Consider the following 19,736-nt stretch of genomic DNA (forward strand, 5'->3'; position numbering starts at 1 on the left):
CAATCCTGAGGGTGCAAGATGGGCCCATCTTGCCTACTCGGGTAGCCAATCAGAACACAGGATTTGCTTGATATTGAACACAGGGGTTGTTAGCTATAAAACAATTGTCATTTTTTACATGGTTAATACCTTGAAAGATGTTTGAACAATATCCGGGGTACCTTGGCATCAAAGTCACTTTTCACATCACAGTATTTGTCTAAAATAGAGGTGCATAGGTTACTATAAGAATTTGTGATTGGTTTTAGGGAAGGATGCTTTTCAATGGAGTATCATAGTAGCCAAGCCAAAGTAATCAAAATGGGCAATCAAAATAAAGGAATATACTCTACAGACTGGGCCGATGAAAACTGAAGGTAAAAACAAGACACCTGCCTAGAGCATGGGAAAATGCATGCGAACATTGCATGACTAGGTTTAGTTTTGCATCTGATTGGCTGGGAGGTAAGAAAAGTGTAGTCTGCTTATGAGCCGGTGGCCCATCAGGCCAGAGCTTAACTCCAGTTTCCACAGCATGAAGTGACTAGGGTACTTCTACTACCCCCCATGGATGGAATGCTACTCACTTCCATTGCAGGGTTACCCCCCAGCATTAAATTTGCTGGTACCCATTTAAAACACCTGGGTAAAGAGAGGCACTGTGAGTGTAAAGTGTCTTGCCCAAGAACACAACAATGTCCCCAGCCAGGGCTCAAACCCGGACCACTTGATCCTGAGCTGAGCACACCTAAACCATGAGGCCACCATGTCTCCCTATTGGTTGAGAGACAGGTGTGAATTTTTTGCACTTATTACAAAGTGAAGTAGAGCAAAACCAATGCAATCCTGGATGATCATTCAAGTTCCAGATTACTTTTTACCATAGTTGAAAAGTAATTCAGACATATATTTGACCTAGTATTGCAAAATTTGCTTACAGTAAGTTGTTAGGCACACAGCAAAGTACTATTTCCAGCCCTTTTCCCATCCTTATTTTCATTTTTCAGACAAAAGGCTATGAGTCACATCACATGATCTGAGTGGATACCTGTTTTCAATGGTTTTGGTCTCAACATTACAAGGTCTCCTATTAAATTGATAAAGTGGAGGCGCGGTGGCCTCATGGTTAGTGCACTCGACTCCGGATCGAGTGGTCCGGGTTCGAGCCCCAGCCGGGACATTGTGTTGTGTTCTTAGGCAAGACACTTTACTCTCACAGTGCCTCTCTTCACCCAGGTGTATAAATGGGTAACGGCAATTTAATGCTGGGGGTAACCCTGCGATGGACTAGCATCCCATCCAGGGAGGAGTAGAAATACTCCTAGTCGCTTCATGCTACAGAAACCAGAGTTAAGCACCAGCCTGATGGGCTACTAGGCTCGTAAACAGACTTTACTTTTTTATTACTAAATTGATAAAATGTTTTACAAAATCTTTTTTCATTGTTATGTCTTAAAAAAGATCTCATCCAGCAAGTAAGCAGTTGTGGCAGCTTGCTCAAAAACAAACAAACAAAAAACAGAAACAACAAAGAAACAATGAAAGCATTTTGCCTCACCGTCTTTTTGAAATAGCTCCAACATTGACAGGAGAACATGAGGCACACTGAGCTGTAAGTGAAAATATTAAAAAAAAAAAAATTATTACCAGCAACATTATGCTTTTCATGCTGCTTTTCTTCTGAAACTTATAGGGGAATGTTCTGTACCTGTAGTAATCAAGGCTTCCTTTTACCCTTTTAGAAGTAATAATTCCCAGTTTTGATTTGAATGTAAACTTCTCCTTAAAAGTTTCAAAACATCATTCAGTAATACATCTAGGATGATGCTGGGCTTGACACTAACAGTAGCCCACCAGCCATAGACTAGTAGAAATTCACTTTTGGCTAGTGGTTTTCAATTTCCACTAGCCAGTTTGGCTAGTAAACAGACTGAAATTGTCGTAACATCTAAAAACATCTAAGATGTCACAAGTCACTTGGCTAGTAAGTTGAAAAATTAGTGTCACACCCTGATAGTGGGATGGGTACGCCATAATCAGTGATGTGAAACAAATAAATATGGACCATAGGAGATAAATACTGACATCCATGTGAATATGAAAAGAACAAAACAATTAAAGAAAATTACATTGTAAACAATTTTTCTTCAGGTCACTTGTAATCTGCTCTTGTTTCTTTTCATTGTTCATTAGGGTCAGTTTGTTAATTTTTTTGTTTTTCATCAAGTTTAGATTTAATTAAAAGTCAGTCTTGCCAACAAAATAAATTCTTAAAACAGGTGCTACGCCTCTTCCTCTTTCCCAGTCAAGTTTTCTCAGATTTCCAGGAAATCCTGAGGTCAAGAAACCTTACAGAAAACTACCCACAATGCCTTTTGGGATTGTCATGTGCACTTTTGTGCTTTTTTCCAACAACCTTTTTCTGCAAACAATTGTAAAAAAACTTTATGCATCCTGAGTTTTTTATTGAAGAACACTGTGGCACACAAAACCTTGCAAAGTAATTGGTTAAATGACCATTGCCAGCTCCCATACACGACCCAAGAAAGCAACGATAACACTACCTCATCTGGAATGACAAGATCAAGATTCACATCGCTGTCCTTCAGACCAAATCCAGTGAGGGAAGATCCATAAGGCAACACTCTACATTCTTTTCAAAAAGGTTAAAAGTATAGTACATTTTAATATTAATAAAAGATTTAATAAATACATTATTTGTGTGGGATCAACACCCCTGTTGATCCAGAGCCAAAATTACACTTACCCTGCAAATATAATGAAATAATGGAAGACACAAATGCACAACAATACTCTGAAAGCTTTTCCCAGCTGTTAAACAATGCACACTCAAAAAAAGTTGTTGGGAAACTTGTTCAAGCAAAACTTTGAAAGGTAGTGAATGAAGTAAAAACAAAGAAATGAACAGTATAGAACAAAGTTTCAATCACCGTGGACATTACCTGGAAACTTAGTGCACACAGCCTTATGGACATCTTTTGCTACCTCATCCCTCAAAGGTAGATCTTTATCAGGGGACAATCCATGGTGTAAGAAAACAGAGTCAAGAAGCTTGCTGAGAGCCAAAGTTTGATGTTTGGAAGGTGGGGTAATCCGTGTGAGTGAAAAAAACTCTCCTTTGGTCTATAAGCAAAAACAAACAGGTAGAAAAATTCAGTGCACAAGAAAGATGTCCAATGTTTGTTACAAGTTTAGATCAAGATAAATCTGACTTTCCAATGAAGAATTAAAACTCGGATCTTCTAATTTTCATAGTCAGATACTCCATCAACTCAGAGGCTAAAGTACTCCTACTGGTACTGGACTGTACTGTGTTGTTTGATAGCTAAAGGTACATACTGTGATTGGCATGTTCTGTATACTTCTTACAAAAATGTGACATTGAATATAAATGCTGACATTGCATTTTTAGTTAACTTTATGTTATAGAGTTCCCACACATAAGGCACCAGCTTCTCTTCGAACAGGAGTCATGCATCACTAGCCGGTCAAGTGTTTTGACTATTCCACACAAGCTTGAACCTTTATGTTTAGAAGCTTTTTGCTTTTTTAAGACTTAACTGCATGTCTTTTTGGTTTTATCAGGCCATTGTCATAAGTCCTAAGTTTACAGGTTAAATTAAGATAACTGCCTCCTGGTTAGCTCAATGGATAGAGCACTGGACTGTTGAGCGGGAGGTTGAGGGTTCGAGCACGGCCGGACCAACACTCAAGGTCTTAAAATTACTGAGGAGAATGTGCTACCTTTCTACAATATCAGGAAATGGATAGACATTCTTAGACTAGCCTTCTCGGATAAGGACGAATAAACTGTAGGTCCCACCTCCTGCAGGGTTGGGGTAGGAGACATTAATTTCCCATGCACGAGATCCCTGTGTGGTGGATGTCCTCCCCTGGGGTGGGATGGGTGGGTACTAGGGCCTGCAGTAATTGGCGCAAGCTGTTGCGGGGTCCCTGCCTGTCGGCAAAGCTAATAAATTAAAATTAAATTACAGGGGGTTCAACAGAGGACATTCTAACCCAGAGTCACAGTAACACCAAAGTTACAACAGCTCAATTTAGCCATCGAGAGTGTCATGCTCTAATGAACAGTTCCTTATCTCCAGTTACATTGAGACTATCCTGAATGGAGACTGAGATGGTACAAATATATTCTGAGCTTTCTCTAAAATTGGAGTAAAAAAATTTCAAATGTTTCTTCCATGGTGTGATGTGGTGGCTAGACAGGATTCAAACATACAACCTTCTGATTTTGCACTCAGATCTTGTTATCTTAAATAGATTTGATTCACCAAAATACACCTGATCAACTGTGTACATGTCTCTGGTCAGAGAACACAATCATGTTTCTCACCTTCTTTGCTCTCTTGTGACTCTTGGTTCTCACATGTTCTTGACACCTTTTTAAACCTGCCAATTTTAGTTTGCATAGCTCACAGTAAAAGGGACCCTCTGAGCCCTCATTTGGTTCCTAGAATGTGTCATGTACAGATACAAGAAGTCATAATTTTCTCCAATAATTAAAACACTCATAAACAATTCATTTTCATTGATATGGTTCAAATTTTCCTTGGTTCAAATATTCACAAACTTGTTCCATTTTTATTTGCCTTTGTTGATTGCCATACACTATTTGAACTCCACTTGCATGCCATATAAATAAAACACCCCATAAGACTCCAAAAGACATCTGAAACTTTGAGCCAAAATTGTTTTCCCTTGGATTTCCCTCATACATTTTACTGCAATAGTATTATACCCTTGGTAACTTGATCTCTCCGTAACTCAATCCTCCTGCTAACTTAATGCTTTTTTTATTTCACTTCCAGTCATCCTCTGTATATTTTTTACTGTTGATAACTAAAACCACATCAAACCATGCCTATCAATATGTGACAAATAGAAACAAAGAGCATACACAGCGGTTTGAGTGATTTCTGTGGTAGTTTAGCATTCTATTTTCACTCAACTTCTCCAGGATTTAATTTCATTAAAATGTAAACTGAATGAATCGAAAAAAAAGTAAACACCAATAACTTGAACTTCAAATAACTCAAACCTTCTTCAATTTCCTTACAGGTGCAAGTTATTGGGACTCAACTAATTTAGAGAAGTCTTACGGTAGGTGTCACAAAGCAAAAAGAGGATAATGGAAACGAGATCAGTCTGTTCAAGAAGTTCACTCATAGTCTTTCCTTTTTCACTGGTATGACACACAAAAACAAACTTTAGAACCAATTGGACAACTAAAGGTCTTTTTAAGTACAGCTTAAGTTGATACTGTACTTTATATCAAATTTCCCTCTATATCACATCAAACCAAATCGCTGGTACACACCTTTACTTTGTCATCTTGCACTATAAAATGTTGAGACTCCAGCTCTTCTATTATCTTTAACAAATCTTCTAGACTTCTCTGATTCTCATTTGATTCTTCATTCCCCTGCAAGAAAACAATCGTTATGACATGCAAACAAATAACTGGTGACTTTGTGCGTGAGAGTACCATTGAAACCTTTGAATCCCAGCCCTCCTTGCAGGGTGAGATTGAAAAGTACAGGTGTAAGAATGAATTGTTACCTGTCTGAATAAAAAATTTACTTGCCTTGAAAAACTGATTGGAATTATTTTTCAGCCCTATACTGGTGGAGAGGTTAGGTTGGTTAAGAAAAAAGAAGCCTATTCACCAGGGTTAACACTAACTTTTCAACTTACTAGCCAAATGACCACTGAAAATTTAGATGTTACAACAATTTCAGTTTGTTTACTAGCCAAACTGGCTAGTGGAAATCCAAAACTACCAGCCAAAACTGAATTTCTACCAGTTTGTGGCTAGTTGGCTATCATTTGTGTTGAGCCCTGCTTCAACCTAAATATAACCTCTACTTTACTTTACTTTATTCAAAGAGGGAAGCGTAATAACCTGTTACAGTTTTCTAACCTGCGGCCCTCAACCTACCCATCCCACTCCAGGGGAGGACATCCATCACGCCGTACTCTCATGCGTGGGAAATTAACGTCTCCTACTCCTAACCCTGCAGGAGACGGGACCTCCATTTATTTGTCCCTATCCGAGAAGACTAGAATATCTAACCATTTCTTGAAGTTATAGAAAGGTAGCATATTCTTCTCAATTATTTTTAAGACCTTATGTGTTGGTCTGGCCAGGGCTCGCACCCTCGACCTCCTGCGCAACAGTCTAGCGCTCTATCCTGGGAGGCGACTGGGAACCTCAAGACTGTTTTGTTCAATTTTGAGATCTCAAGCACAGTTTTCCCAATATGACCTTCACACACGTTAATGAATTATACATATTTCAAAAATTTCAAGTTAAGATTCTGAGTGGAATCCTCATTACCAACAAGAATTGAAAATTCTCTTTTACAATGTATCGATCCAGGGCTCAAAATTGTGACTCACTGGTTGCCAATGCGACCAAAAATTGACCTCTGGTGACTAACTTTTCAGAACTGATTGCCAGCTGGCGACTCGCATTTTGTCCGATAACTAAAGAAAACCACAAAACAACTTTTGCTATTAATTCTTTATACTAGGAAATCAATCAGGCATGATAGCTGGTATACAACTCACCTTTCCGTCCCCAGCAAAATGATTTCTGATTATTACAAGATAATAAAAAATATTGAATGTATTCGATACATCGATACTGCGTTCACGGCGCACCATGTTGTTTCAGCAGCTTCTCTTAAAACTGGGATCACAGGCGCACTTCAACACCATGTGCTCTTCATTTACCGTGAAAATGGCAGCAGATACAAATCAGTCGAACAATTTGGAGAAAGAAGTAGAGCTTTACAGCCGAAAATATTGCGTTCACAGTTAGGTAATTTTCCTGGGTTCCAGCTATTATCCACATCCCTGTAAGTGTTAATCGTGTTGTTTCCAATTGCTTTCGCTCTTCAATTGTGACTTTTCTTGCATGCAAAGTAAGGTATAAAATCGTGTTTTTGTGTAAGTTATAGATAAAATAAGTTGGCGACCAAAATTTACGATCTGGCGACTAAAATTTTTCTGTTAGTGGCCAGCTGACTCCTGAACAAAAAAGTTAATTTCGAGCCCTGTGATCATTACAGGATAAATGTTATTCAATTTGACAACTTCTTGTACTAATAGGGTTGTTGCTAAGCATCAGCTGCAGGCGAAATTTGCCAGATAAAAAAGTGGTGATGGCCAGCTGAATTTTTTGGTGTTGATCTCTTAATAAAGCACAATGGGCACTTCTGAAATGATGCACTTACAATCTTTACGTATCGAACATTTACTTTACTCCATCTCACTTGGAATTTCACCCCACAGCCTATTTCTTAGCTTAAAGACTGCACGAGTATGAAGGGTATAACTTCAACAGTTAACCCCTCTGCATCCTAACTAACCATCAGTATGCATATTCTCCATACTGTTTTCTATACATTTCCTAGGGTACTGACAAGGAGAATTTATTTAAGAATCAAGAGCTTCTTTAGTTAGTGATCATTTCCTTTATTCTCCTGACCTTAATACTTGATTTGATAGTGATAATGTAAGGAGAAATTAGGTGCTGGTCACTCCAAGGGGTTAAAGGGATGGTAAAATCTCACCTCCTTTTTATCCTCCGTCATAGCTGCCTTGGATCTGTTCTTGTGGGGAACACTTTTCCCTTCTCGTTCCTGTGTCGCTTCAGTTTGGGAATTCGTAGGCAATTCTTCTTTCTGATGCAAGTCTCCTGCGTTATTGGGGGTTCCAATAGGATTCCTCTCCTCGGACGACTCTGTAGCGATGTCAGAATTTTCCATTTCCAAGTGATCTTACTGCTTTAATGCACCTAGTTCATTCATTTTCTCAAAAATAGACAATTCCCTATTTCCAGCCGGAGTGTCAAATTAAGACTCAATATGCATTATTTATCTTTCAAAACAGTCGAAGGTTTTGGACATTATCTTCGACGAGACACGATCGGAACCAGTCATTCCTTCCGTTTTACATCCATAAGAACGACGCACGGGGCTTTAGGAAGCTTGAAACGTGAAAGTAAAAGCCAGAAAAACAAATCGCAAGTCCAAGGGTTTAGCGAATTCTGAGAACCGCCATCGCAAAATGTCAACGCATTAGTTTTGTTGGGAATCCCCATTCATGCCAACATCGCGGGCGCTTGCTGTAGCGGCGGCGCGCTTGGTTTGTTTTTACGTGAAAATTACCATTTCACTTGCGGTATGTAAACGAGGAGGGCTTTCGGCGTTTCTCTACCAGAACGAAACCTTCTCTGGTCTGCTGCAACTAAAACAATCTTCCACCCTCTTCCTATCCTAGCCCGCCGTTCCTAATATGGCCGAAAAACGTCCGAAGTACATGAACTGGATTCTGGAATGCATCAACTTGCTTCGCAGTCGGAAATCTAGGCCCGACTTGGAGCGAATTTGCCGGACGATGCATAAGTGTCACGGAATTGATCAAAGAGACACCGAAGAGGATTTAGCAGCGCTCATCGCCAGTGGCATCGTGACTAAGAGGTCTTTTAAAGGGGCAATTTCTTATCGCAACGCATCTGGCTGGCACAGAGTCACAGGCTCCGGTAAAGTTTCGAGAGCCGCCCGATGGGTGAGCGAAGCAATTCGAGCGCTAGATCGTGGTTACGGCGTCAGCGCAGTAGATATTGAGAAATTCATAAGCGCTCGGCATCCCTATTACCATAATTTGAAGGCCAGGATCAAGATCGCGTTAAATGAAGACTTAGACCATGGAAGAATCTGGTCGATAAGCGAGGGTATGTATCGCTTACTCGAATCAGCTGAGGTAAGTCGTCAGATGTTGACTAGAAGCAATATTCGCGGTCGAAATATCATTAGATCAGGGGAGCGTTTGTAGCGGAGAACGGATATGTTACAGTGCTGTTACACGCTTGCATGAGACTCGGCATTTTCGTGAAATACAATTATTGTTCAAATCTACTTAACATCTCTAGCTTAGTGCACTTGATATTTATGATTTCTCTTCGCAATCCACATAACAAGCCTGAATCTTTACGCGTGTCGTAAATACTCAAAAGAAGTTTGTTTGCCATTTACAGTCGTTTGTATGGTAGACGAGTATTTCCGCGTCACGCATCAATTACAATCATCCCTTTCTTTTCCTTTGTTTACTTTTTGGTAAACTTCTAATGCGAAAGTTAACTCATTTAGACCTAAGAGTAATATCTGAAAGAAAATTATCACGCGAACGGAGACGTGCGCTAGGAATTACTGTTGTTGGTAGGAAAGGGGGTCAAATTAGATGTTATTTCTTTTTTTTTTTAATGAATGGTCATAAAATGATTCACTTATTAGTTAAACCATCGGGGATGATACTCTTTAATTCTTTGACTATTACTTGTAAAAAATTTCGCTTTTAGGTAATATTTAGGTAATCAAAACGAGGGGGTGTGGCTAAGGCATGGTCTCTGTGAGGATTTTCCTGCACATGTCTCTTTAACAATCTTATCAGTACGGTGGAACCTTGATTTGATGAAGTGCAAAGGGACTGGGGAAATTGGTTCGTTATATCAAGGGTTTGATATATCGAGGTTTTGTGGGATACATTTTACCATAACTTTAGCCAAGCTGAAGCTCACAGGTATCGTTTGTTATTCCGAGGATTTTGTTATATAGAGGTTCATTAAATCTAGTTCCACTGTAGAATATAAATCTATAGACATGATAGTGCAAATTTCAAACAAGTCATTTCTTTACAGCTGTAGATTCTGTGATACTCTGTAGCTTGTGAGTGTGAAGCAAGGAAGATTCACAGAATTTATAGAATTATGTCCAAGTTTCGTATCACTATTGCTGACATGGTTTCAACTGCCACAAAAAAGTTCAGTACATGGCAATTATATGTAAACTTCTCTTTGGGATTCCAGCTTTTGCACCTATGTTTTATCTTTTTTTCATTGATCCTCTTAGCTATAGGAACCACAAAAGTTCTACAGAAACCAGGCTGCACACCTACCCCTCCCATGACCTTACATCCTCAGCTTGTCATTAGTTGACTGTCACTAGGTTAGGGGAGGGGTGGGTGGACAGTTGCACAAATAATGTCTTTGGTCAGTTCTCTTTCACTATTTGGATTGAAAAAAGAAAAATTCCTCGAGACATCAATACTCTGTACATGCATATAAAGTTTGTACGTGAAAGACAAATAGCAACTAGATTCAGGAGCCAATATTTGGAGTGTTGGACTGCCCTGTTGTTTATTTTTCAGTGTTTTCACATACAAGTCTATTTTTAGTTTGAATTTACCACAAAATGGGATTCCTCACGGAAACCCTTTGACCAATCATGATTAGTGTGTAAATTTTTAACTTGTCATTACAACAAAAGCATGTGAGCTTGAGTAGCCAATTTTCCACGAAACCGTTCTGTGGAAATGCTGCAACATGAGGCTCTGTACAGGAATAATTGGGATATATCAACAAAGTTGAAATGGTAAATTGGCCACCGTAATGATTACAAAATCTTTTGTAATCATTACAGTGGCCAATTTACCATTTCAACTTTGTTGATATATCCAAATTATTTCGTTACTCCCACCGACGCAGCCCCAAACAGTTTCTTTCGAAACTATCAGCCTTTGCTCAGTACAGGAGTTGAATGCTCCAAGTGATGGGCTCCTGCCAGATTATGTCAGTTGGTTTAACACCAATTTCTTGGAATGAAAATTATGAGAAATGTAAGACAGAAAGTATAGAGAATTGGTATTTATATCTTAGGATCAAGAGTGACAGGGTTAATCTAATACACCCTGACATCAGTATGCAAATTCTCCATACTAATCTCTTTACATTTTCTAAAGTGCTGGCAAGGAGAATTTACTTAACAATCAAGAGCTTTTTTAGTTGGTGATCATTTCCTTTATTCTTGCGGTGTCAATGGTTGATTCAGGGGTGATATTAAATGGAGAAATTAGACAGTAATCACTCTTAGAGGTTAATTAAATTAAAGGGTTAAGGGCATAGGATATGTTTAAGTCATGGTAAAATGTTTTTTTCACTTTAATTTGTGATTTTCAGAGTCCTGAAAGAGAAATTCCAGCATGCGACCAAGTTTGCGATTTCTGTCTCCAGTCTGCTGCATCAAACAGGAAAGGAGAGCCAGAAGATTTACTGATTTGTAGGGACTGTGGCAACAAAGGTATTCAGTGATTAAGCTTTTACACCCTAACATCATCACGCATATTCTCCATACTGTTACCTGGGCATTCCCAAGGCAACAACAAATAGAATTTGTGTAACAATCAAGAGCTTCTGTATTTGGTGATCATTTTCTTTGTTCTTGTGACTTAAATGTCCTATGCACATACTATGGGTGATAGTGCAAGGTGAAATTAATGGTAGTTACTCCTAGGCATCAAAGAGTTAAGTTAGATGAGTTAAAAAATTTCTAACTCCATGTATCACCTCTACATGTAGTTTGTTGATTAAAAAAACTTTTGATTTGGCACAGTAAATGTATTTGCTGTTATCTCTAAAACATTCAATAGTTACCTTTAGGTTAACTTATAGTTTCTCCTGTGCAAAATTATAGGGAATTTTTCGTCATTAATTTGAAATTATATTAAAATTTTGTTTTGCAGCCCATCCAAGTTGTATGAACTACTCACCCGAATTAGTTCTTAGAATTACCTCAGATGCCAGTGCATGGCAGTGCATCGACTGTAAAGCTTGTATAATATGTAATGACAGTGGAGATCCTGTAAGTCTGTTTACTGTTATAATTATATATACATATTTAGTATAATTTCAGAGCTGAGCAAAGAGTTTCCAGCAATCTGATTGGTCAAGCAGTTCCTTATATGACACTATATAAACGCTCCACGCGGTTTATATAAAATGTTAAAATAAAATGTTAATAATTGTTACTAAAATGTTATGATTTTAGAAATTTCTCTGTTGTTCAGCTCTGAAATTATACTAAAACAATTATTCGCCTCAGGTTCGGTGAATATTGTCGAATAATCCCAGAGACGATTATTCGATGATATTCACCTCGCCTTCGGCAAATAATTGTTAAATATATTGTTTCGATCTATAGACAACAAATACAACTCTAACTTCATCTGCTTCGACATAGAAGAATTCTACCCATCCATCAGCCTAGACCTCCTATACAAAGCACTCAACTTCGCATCTGATTTTGACAACATCACCGCCAACGAAAGGAACATTATTATTCATGCTAGAAGCGCGATTTTAATCCACAAACAGCAACCCTGGCAAAAAAAAAGGCAACACCACATTTGACATAACCATGGGCAGCTTCGACGGCACCGAAACCTGTGAACTTGTCGGAAACTTCCTCCTGTCCCAGCTACAGAATCTCAACATAAACATTGGTCTATACCGAGACGACAGACTTGCCACAACCGACGCCACACCCAGGGACACTGAAAATATCAAAAAAGAGATATGCCGCATTTTTAACACTAACGGACTCCGCATCACCATAGAAGCTAACAAACAAGTAATCAACTTCCTGGACGTCACATTTAACCTCAGCCAAAACACCTACCAGCCATATACCAAACCCAAATACCACACTACTATATGTCCACCGCGAAAGCAACCATCCACCGTCTTAGATGTTATGACAATTTCAGTTTGTTTACTAGCCAAATTGGCTAGTGGAAAGCGAAAACCACTAGCCAAAACTGAATTTCTACTAGTCTGTGGCTGGTGGGCTACTATTGGTGTCGAGCCCTGCTCTAAGAAAATCACCCCTGGCTATAATTTTCTGTCGTTATGGAGTTTATATAGACTTTGATTTAAATTCTGAGTAAAAAAAAGGCTGTTGTGTTCTCAGGCAAGAAACTTAATTAAAAAAAGTTTGGGCAAGCCCCTAGCAAGACTCAGTGAAGTGGAGTGCAGTTGCTAACCTGGGGTGGACTAGCATCCTATGCATTAAATGGAAAATACTTCCTAAGCTGAAGTAGCATGGCCTTCTGACCAATCTGTTAATTCCACACTAAATTACTGCTTTTATTTTTTTTTCAGGGTAGTTTACTATTCTGTGATGCCTGCGACAAGGGCTATCATATGCAATGCCATGTCCCTCCACTTGAAACTATGCCTATTGGTAAGGCTTTTTTTTTTTTGTTTGATTCTGCATTTATTAAGACTGATACTGATGCAAAATGCACTACAGTTGAACCTACATTAAACAGCACCATGTTAAGCAGTGAACCTGTAGTTAAAGCAGTTGGTTTTCAAAGTCCCAAAATTGTTTCCCCTTAACTACCATATCAGTAATTTTCACCTCTATTAAGTGATTATTTCTCTGATAAATCATCATCCTTTATCAAGTAGTTGTGGTCATCCTAAACTGAGTCCCAATGTCCTTTCTGTATTGTTCTTCACCTTTATTGAACAGTTCTATAGTGGAACCATTCCAAATATTTCAATTTTTTCTCCCAAAATATGTCAATGTTAGTAGTATGTTTGAGTGCATTTTTGTACATCAAGTGGTCAATTATGGCATACAATAGCAATTTTGATCTGTATTTGAAATTATTAAAAACTGGATCATTGGATAGTGCAATTGAAGACTTTTTTATTGGCTTAGCCATTATGGTATATGAGCTAATATACCATAATCGACAAATATGGTAAGAGTACGCATTAGCTTAAAATTAAAAGGGAGCTAAAAAATTTGTCTAATATAAAGGTTTGTCCAATATCTTGGGTGCATTTTTAATAAAACAATTATTCCACGAGCACTTGTTGGATATAAGATGATTATATCCAACTCGGCGCTGCGCGCCTCGTTGGCTATCTGTCATCTCATATCCAATGCACGATCATGGAATAATTGTTCAATACACCTATTCTGTGGTACCTTTATTACATGGTCACCCTGTCATTTCCTGCGGGTGACTACTTATAATAACCTTTTCACTCCCCAAGATCTCTGTGTTAAATCTCCTTACTGTCTGTCATATAGTTCTCATGATGGAAGTTTGGAGAATTTAATATTTGACTGACTAATCATCCCGTAATTGATATTTTTCTTTATTCTAATCACTTGGCTGCTTGATATTGTATTGATAATGTAATGAGAAATTCTGTGTTGGTCACTCATGGTGTTAAATGTAAGCTCAACTGTATGAAAAGTGTTAAAAAGAGAGCAAGAGAGAGAGAGAGAGGTCAGAAACAAGTAAATTTCTTTCTTTTTTTTTTTCTTTGTAATATCTTCACTAGTTTAAAGTGAATCTAAAGTTAACATGATTAAAAAACTATGTTGATTTTTTCCTGTGATCTAGATACATTAATAATCCTTACACAAAAGAGAATAAAATTGATTGTTTTGATCAGAATAATTTTATGCTGAAATATTTTAAAATTATACTACACTATATGCAATGCATGGCACTGAAAAAAAAGCTACAGCAAAAATTAAAAAAATCTCATTTTAAAAAAACTGAAAAAAGATTAATTGATAATGTTACATTATGCTTGTAATCCTACAGTGCTAAAATTTTATTTTTGCTTTTCTTTCAACAGGAAAATGGGTTTGTTATAATTGCCAGAATCATCCAATAAATCCAGTGCGTCTTTCTGAGTCTAGTGAGTTTGTGACTCATGAGGCAGTTTCAAAGTCAGAAGCAGACAACATTGTGATGGCTGATGACTTACCTCTTCAGTGTGATGAAGAAATGGGGGAATGTACTGTCGAAGTGAAAGATATTCATATCCAAGGTGAAGAAAATGAAAGTGGATAATATTGAGGAATATTGGAAATAAATTATTGCAGAAAATAGCACTTATTTATAACCCCCAAACTTCCATGATCTGACTTCTAATTCCCCTTTCTTCCTATGTACTGTTTCCAGTTATGCTATGGAGAGAATTTGGTTCCATCCTCCACATGATAAGCGTTTCTTTTCTCCCTAGCTCTTTGCTAATAAAGTACCACAAGGAGAACTTACAAATTGATCACATCTGAAAGTCAACCTTATAACTCCCACAGTCTGATCATTTTGTTAATTCTCCCCTCACTCTCCCTAGCTGCCATAATAATAATAATAATAATAATAATAATAATAATAATAATAATAATAATAATATTAATAACTTTATTTCAGAGTCAAACTTCTAGCTACCCTGTAATAGGCTTACTAATCGGGGACACCATCCTACCTAATATTTCCTTGTGAAATAGTTACAAGAATTTGGTGTTAGATCAAGCAAACTACTTCTACTTCTGATAAGTTTGAATATTCTCATTACCTGTTTGCTGGATAATGTAAGAATATCATAGGGAGAAGTTACATGTTGATCACTTCTGGGAGTTAAAAGGGTTTCACTCACTTGATCTCATTTTAGTAATTCTTCTCACTGTCTGCTATACAATTCTTTTGATGTTACTTTGGAGAATTTTGAATCAAATCAACTAATGGTCCCCTAGTTGTTATTTTTCTTTATTCTCATCATTTGCCTGCTTGATATTGTATTGATATTGTAAGGAGAAATTCTATCTTGGTCACTCAGGAAAGTGAAAGGGTCTAAGGATTGACATCCCTTCAACTTTGTTACACTCATTCTAATGACTTAAAAACTTTTCTTTTGAAAGTTGATGCTGAGAATGTTCAGAGAGAACTTGAAATGCTGAGCCAGTCTGAAGTTTCGAGTGACAATAAAACAGACTTATTGCTACCAACAAAAGGATCAAATGGTGATTTACAGACAAGTCATTGTCAATCCAACGGGGTTCATTCATCTGCAAATTCAGGGTCAAAGGGCATTGTTAATGGTTTGCCTAGTAAGTGATTTACATTATGTACGTTAAACTGAGCTAGTACTTTAGTGTAATCATAATCAATTTCATTGGTGTGTCCCTTACTGCCATTGTGAATTCTGATCCATTAAAGCATAGAAAAGAGAACTTCTCTTCTCTTCTAATCCCATCCAATCATGCATAAACTACTGCTCTGAAAATGATACTACAATTTTCATTTGAGTGGGGTGCAAAGGAAGTTTGGCAACCACATTTTGATGGTAAATCGTGATGTTATAAGAAGCAGCTGACTCTGTTTCCAATAGCAACATGTTGTTTGACCTCTTTTGGTGGGCTTTCATGTCTGCCAGTAGGCTCTCAATTCAACCTGGAAACAGTGGACAAGAAGGGCAACCTCATGGAATGTCCACTGCTAAATCCCATCCCATCATCATCATTATTATTATTATTATTATTATTATTATTATTATTGAATAATATATATTTGAGTATTTCTTTTCTTGACCTTTATAGATACCCCAATCAAAGGATCAGGTGGAGCTCATGATTCAGCTAAAGATACAGAAAAAAGTAAAAGCAATTTGCCACCAGACACATCACTTTGGACTGTCACAGAAGTTGTGTCGTTTTTCAGCTCTTTAGGATTCCCAGAAGAAGCAAAGTCCTTTCAAAATCAGGTGACTGCTTAGTATGAAACTTATACAGTTGCACCTCAGTAACCCAGACCTGTGGGGACTGGGCTGAGTGGTTCAAATAATCAATACATGTCGTTAGAATGATTGAAAATATGAATATTGATGAACAAAAAATAAAACTGAATATATATGATAATGAAGCAACAACATTTTATGGCAATTGAACATACTGACCTCCATCAGTAATTCTGTTTTAAGCTGCTACAGCAGATGCACATGGCTTATGCTATCAATTGTTATAACATAATGAACATGCATTTGGTATGCATCATCTAATTGGTCAATTCAGTTTCCAAGTAGATGCTTTATCAGTTTATGGAACCACAGAAAATCTCCAGGCCAATGGTTGATCAGAAGTCTCTACGCCTGAGAAAATTGACTTTTTTTTGCTCAACCTGATAATTGAAATGAGTATTTTAAGAACCACAGGTGATGGAAAAATGGTATGCACCAGCCCTTTACACCTTAACATCTGTATTCGCATTCTCCATACACTTCTCTTTATATTTCCTTTGGTACAGACAAGGAGAATTCACAAAACAATCAAGATCATCTTTATTTGGTGATCATTTCCTTTATTCTCATGACCCTAATGTTTGATTCAGGGCTGTTACTGTTGGGAGAAATTGGATACTGATTGCTCTTAGAGTTGGAGTTAAAACTTCTCTCTTTTACAGGAAATTGATGGGAAAGCATTACTTCTGATGTCAAGGAATGATGTGTTAACTGGTATGTCAATCAAGTTAGGTCCTGCGTTAAAGATTTACGTCCATGTTGCCCGGCTACAAAGTCAAAATGGCACCATACCCTCTTGACGAATAATGACTTTAAGGTCATAATTTTTGTAATGTAAACAGGGCTCTACACTAATTTTTCAACTTACTAGCCAAATGGCTAGTGATATCTTAGACGTTTTTAGAGGTTACAACAATTTCAGTCTGTTTACTCGCCAAACTGGCTGTGGAAATGAAAACCACCTGCCAAAACTGAATTTCTACTAGTCTGTGGCTAGTGGGTTACTGTTAGTGTCGAGCCCTGATAAAAGACAGTTATGGCAATAGCCTGTATTTTTTCCTATCATGTAGTTTTGCTTCAGTTGTAATTAACTGTTGCAGGTAATTCTGTGTGCGGTTTAGTTTTGCTGTACGCGAGCATTGTTAATATTCATTTAGAAATAACACACATCTCCACCAATCACAATTAAGATTTTGACTTCCGTCAATCATATAGAAGGAAATAAGACTTAGGCTGCACTTTCTGCTGGCACTTTATGAACTGAATTATTTTAGACTAGCTTTGATTGGATTTCTTCACCCTTTAACTTCCATGAATGATGAAGGCAGAATTTCTCCTTACAATATCAAGAAGTAAAAAGAAAAATCTCAGTTGAGGATTATTTGTAGATCCAATGTGAAATTCTCTGAGCTAACATTGTAAGAGTTGTATGGCAGACGGTAAGTAGAGTTACTAATCAGATCTGGGAGGATCCATGATTGCATTAGTTTTCACTCAATGATGCTGTGTGATTGATGTAGAAACGTTTGCTTATTTTGTTCTTTTTGTCTTGTTTACTCTTGTATTTTTGATCAGTCATAGTACATTAGCAACATTGTGCCATTTCGACTGGCTCTTTAGGCTTTTTCAGTTGTGTCACTCAGTGTTCCTTTTGAAACTGCCTGTGAAAAGTCAACTCAAACTTGTTGCTGCGTCCCCTCTCTAATTTTTTGGTGGGAAGATAGAGGACCTGGGACTGAGGATACATTAGGAAGTTAGTAATGATAGTAAGGTGGCATTTATAAACAACATTTTGTACATGTGTAGAAAATTTGTTTAGGGAATTGAAAATAATTCACTGCTTTACAAATAGAGCAAATTTAGGGATAAATATTACGCACTAGACTAAGTGTAATGCTGGTGCAAATCTTAGATGTTCAGCTTGTATTTGAAAGCTGCAATTGCAGTAATTGTTTAGATGTTGTAAATTGCCTTGAGATAGGTTTTTCTGAACTTTATTAGGGACATTTCCTTAAGAATATTTTTAAACTGCTAAATCAAGCATTTGTCTTTCTCCTAAATTATTTTCTTGGTTCTTGAGTCAACCTGTTTCTTGTTTCCGTTTTATGGAGGCCCAACAGATGAAGTTTATTTCCTTTGTGTTGTTATAAAAAGGTTTTATTATTTAATTTATTTGTATGGCAAGGCTTAATATACATACAGGGTTTTTTCCAAAATTGAGTAGCATTGAGCTGACAGGCCTTTTAGCCCTTTAGCTCCCAAGATCTGATTGTTAATTCTCCCTTTAACTGCTACACATTTCCTTGTAAATTAGTAACAGGAATTTGGTGTTAGATCAAGATGATGACTTTTACCTGATAACCCTGTCCTCTGTTTGCTGGTTTATGTATGAATATTGCAGGGAGAAGTTACATAGTAATCATTTCTGCAAGTTGAAGGGTTAAAAGACAAAATAACCTCTGCAAAACATGTTATCAAGTTTCCATTGCCCACCCATCATTCCACTTACCCACTCCACCCTTTTTTTTTTTTTTTTTTTTAATTTAACAAAATCACTGCAGTGCCAGACTGAACGTTAAATATTTTGATAACTGGTGTTATTTTTTTTGCTAAAAGTTGCCGAGTGGGAAAAAAAGGCGTTTGATAACCCTGTAGTATTTCGTCAGTTTGTAAAAGTACCCACAAAGAGGAATACTGCGTACTTCTCAAACCACCTCCCTTACCAAGAGGTCAACTATTTTTGATGACCAAGCAAAGTGCAATGAATCGATTTCTATTTGTAAAACAATAGGCAACAAGAAGTCAGTCATTTAGTGAGATCGGATCTTCCAGATTAGCCTGCGTTCTAGGGTCTTAATGGTGATTCGTGTCACCACGCGTGAGCGACAGACACGCGCGAAAGTCGCCCGCGTGTGCTAATAGTGTCAGTTCGTTCTCACCGAGCCCCTGTAGCGCAGGCCATCTCAAAAGCGGGTGCAATGTTAACTACGTTATCCAGTCAATGAAAAGGCAAGGCCGCGCTAAACAAAAGACAGTGAGCTTGAAAAATAAAAAAATTCGTAAGGTTAAGTGTGATTGTCTTACTTTATTTCTGTGTTGTTTGAGGCTTTCGTAGAGGCTAGTTCTTGTCAGCTAGTTTTGTTAACTCATCTGTTCGACTTAACTCTTACATGGGATCGCGTTGCACTTCAACCCAGTAACGTGGGCTAAGCATGCGTCGCGCTAAATGAACGAGCGAGAAGTGAAATGAAAGAAAAGGAGAGAC

The 19,736-nt window shown here is 37.7% G+C and overlaps 2 protein-coding genes across 2 annotated transcripts in view; one reads left to right on the forward strand and one right to left on the reverse strand.

The window, feature by feature from the left end:
- Window positions 1-8,075, reverse strand: part of LOC111347343 (uncharacterized) — a 27,948-nt gene extending 19,873 nt beyond the window's left edge. Inside the window, exons 1-7 of the mRNA XM_088738468.1 lie at window positions 7,599-8,075; window positions 5,339-5,443; window positions 4,355-4,471; window positions 2,943-3,123; window positions 2,544-2,632; window positions 1,538-1,589; window positions 130-199 (exon numbers count right to left, since the gene is read on the reverse strand). Coding sequence (XP_088594594.1) covers window positions 130-199; window positions 1,538-1,589; window positions 2,544-2,632; window positions 2,943-3,123; window positions 4,355-4,471; window positions 5,339-5,443; window positions 7,599-7,793 — 809 coding nt within the window. The 5' untranslated portion in view covers window positions 7,794-8,075. The remainder of the gene's footprint in view (window positions 1-129; window positions 200-1,537; window positions 1,590-2,543; window positions 2,633-2,942; window positions 3,124-4,354; window positions 4,472-5,338; window positions 5,444-7,598) is intronic.
- A 103-nt stretch (window positions 8,076-8,178) lies between these two features.
- LOC111335416 (histone acetyltransferase KAT6A) lies at window positions 8,179-19,540 on the forward strand. Its single transcript, XM_022941312.2, has 8 exons — window positions 8,179-8,790; window positions 11,042-11,162; window positions 11,605-11,723; window positions 13,022-13,103; window positions 14,528-14,722; window positions 15,597-15,785; window positions 16,275-16,438; window positions 17,134-19,540. The coding sequence occupies exons 1-8, from the start codon at window positions 8,323-8,325 to the stop codon at window positions 17,269-17,271; spliced, it is 1,476 nt and encodes a 491-aa protein (XP_022797047.2). The 5' UTR covers window positions 8,179-8,322; the 3' UTR covers window positions 17,272-19,540.
- The last annotated feature ends 196 nt before the right edge of the window (window positions 19,541-19,736 follow it).

Source organism: Stylophora pistillata, chromosome 11 (assembly GCF_964205215.1).
Source record: "Stylophora pistillata chromosome 11, jaStyPist1.2, whole genome shotgun sequence".
NCBI lineage: Eukaryota > Metazoa > Cnidaria > Anthozoa > Scleractinia > Pocilloporidae > Stylophora > Stylophora pistillata.

Bases quoted from the DNA above. Each gene is read 5' to 3' on its own strand.
- LOC111335416 (XM_022941312.2), top strand. From the start codon at position 8,323: ATGGCCGAAAAACGTCCGAAGTACATGAACTGGATTCTGGAATGCATC. The intron at 11,163-11,604 runs GTATTCAGTGAT...TTTGTTTTGCAG, and splicing joins TAGGGACTGTGGCAACAAAG to CCCATCCAAGTTGTATGAAC. The intron at 16,439-17,133 runs GTGACTGCTTAG...TCTCTTTTACAG, and splicing joins CAAAGTCCTTTCAAAATCAG to GAAATTGATGGGAAAGCATT.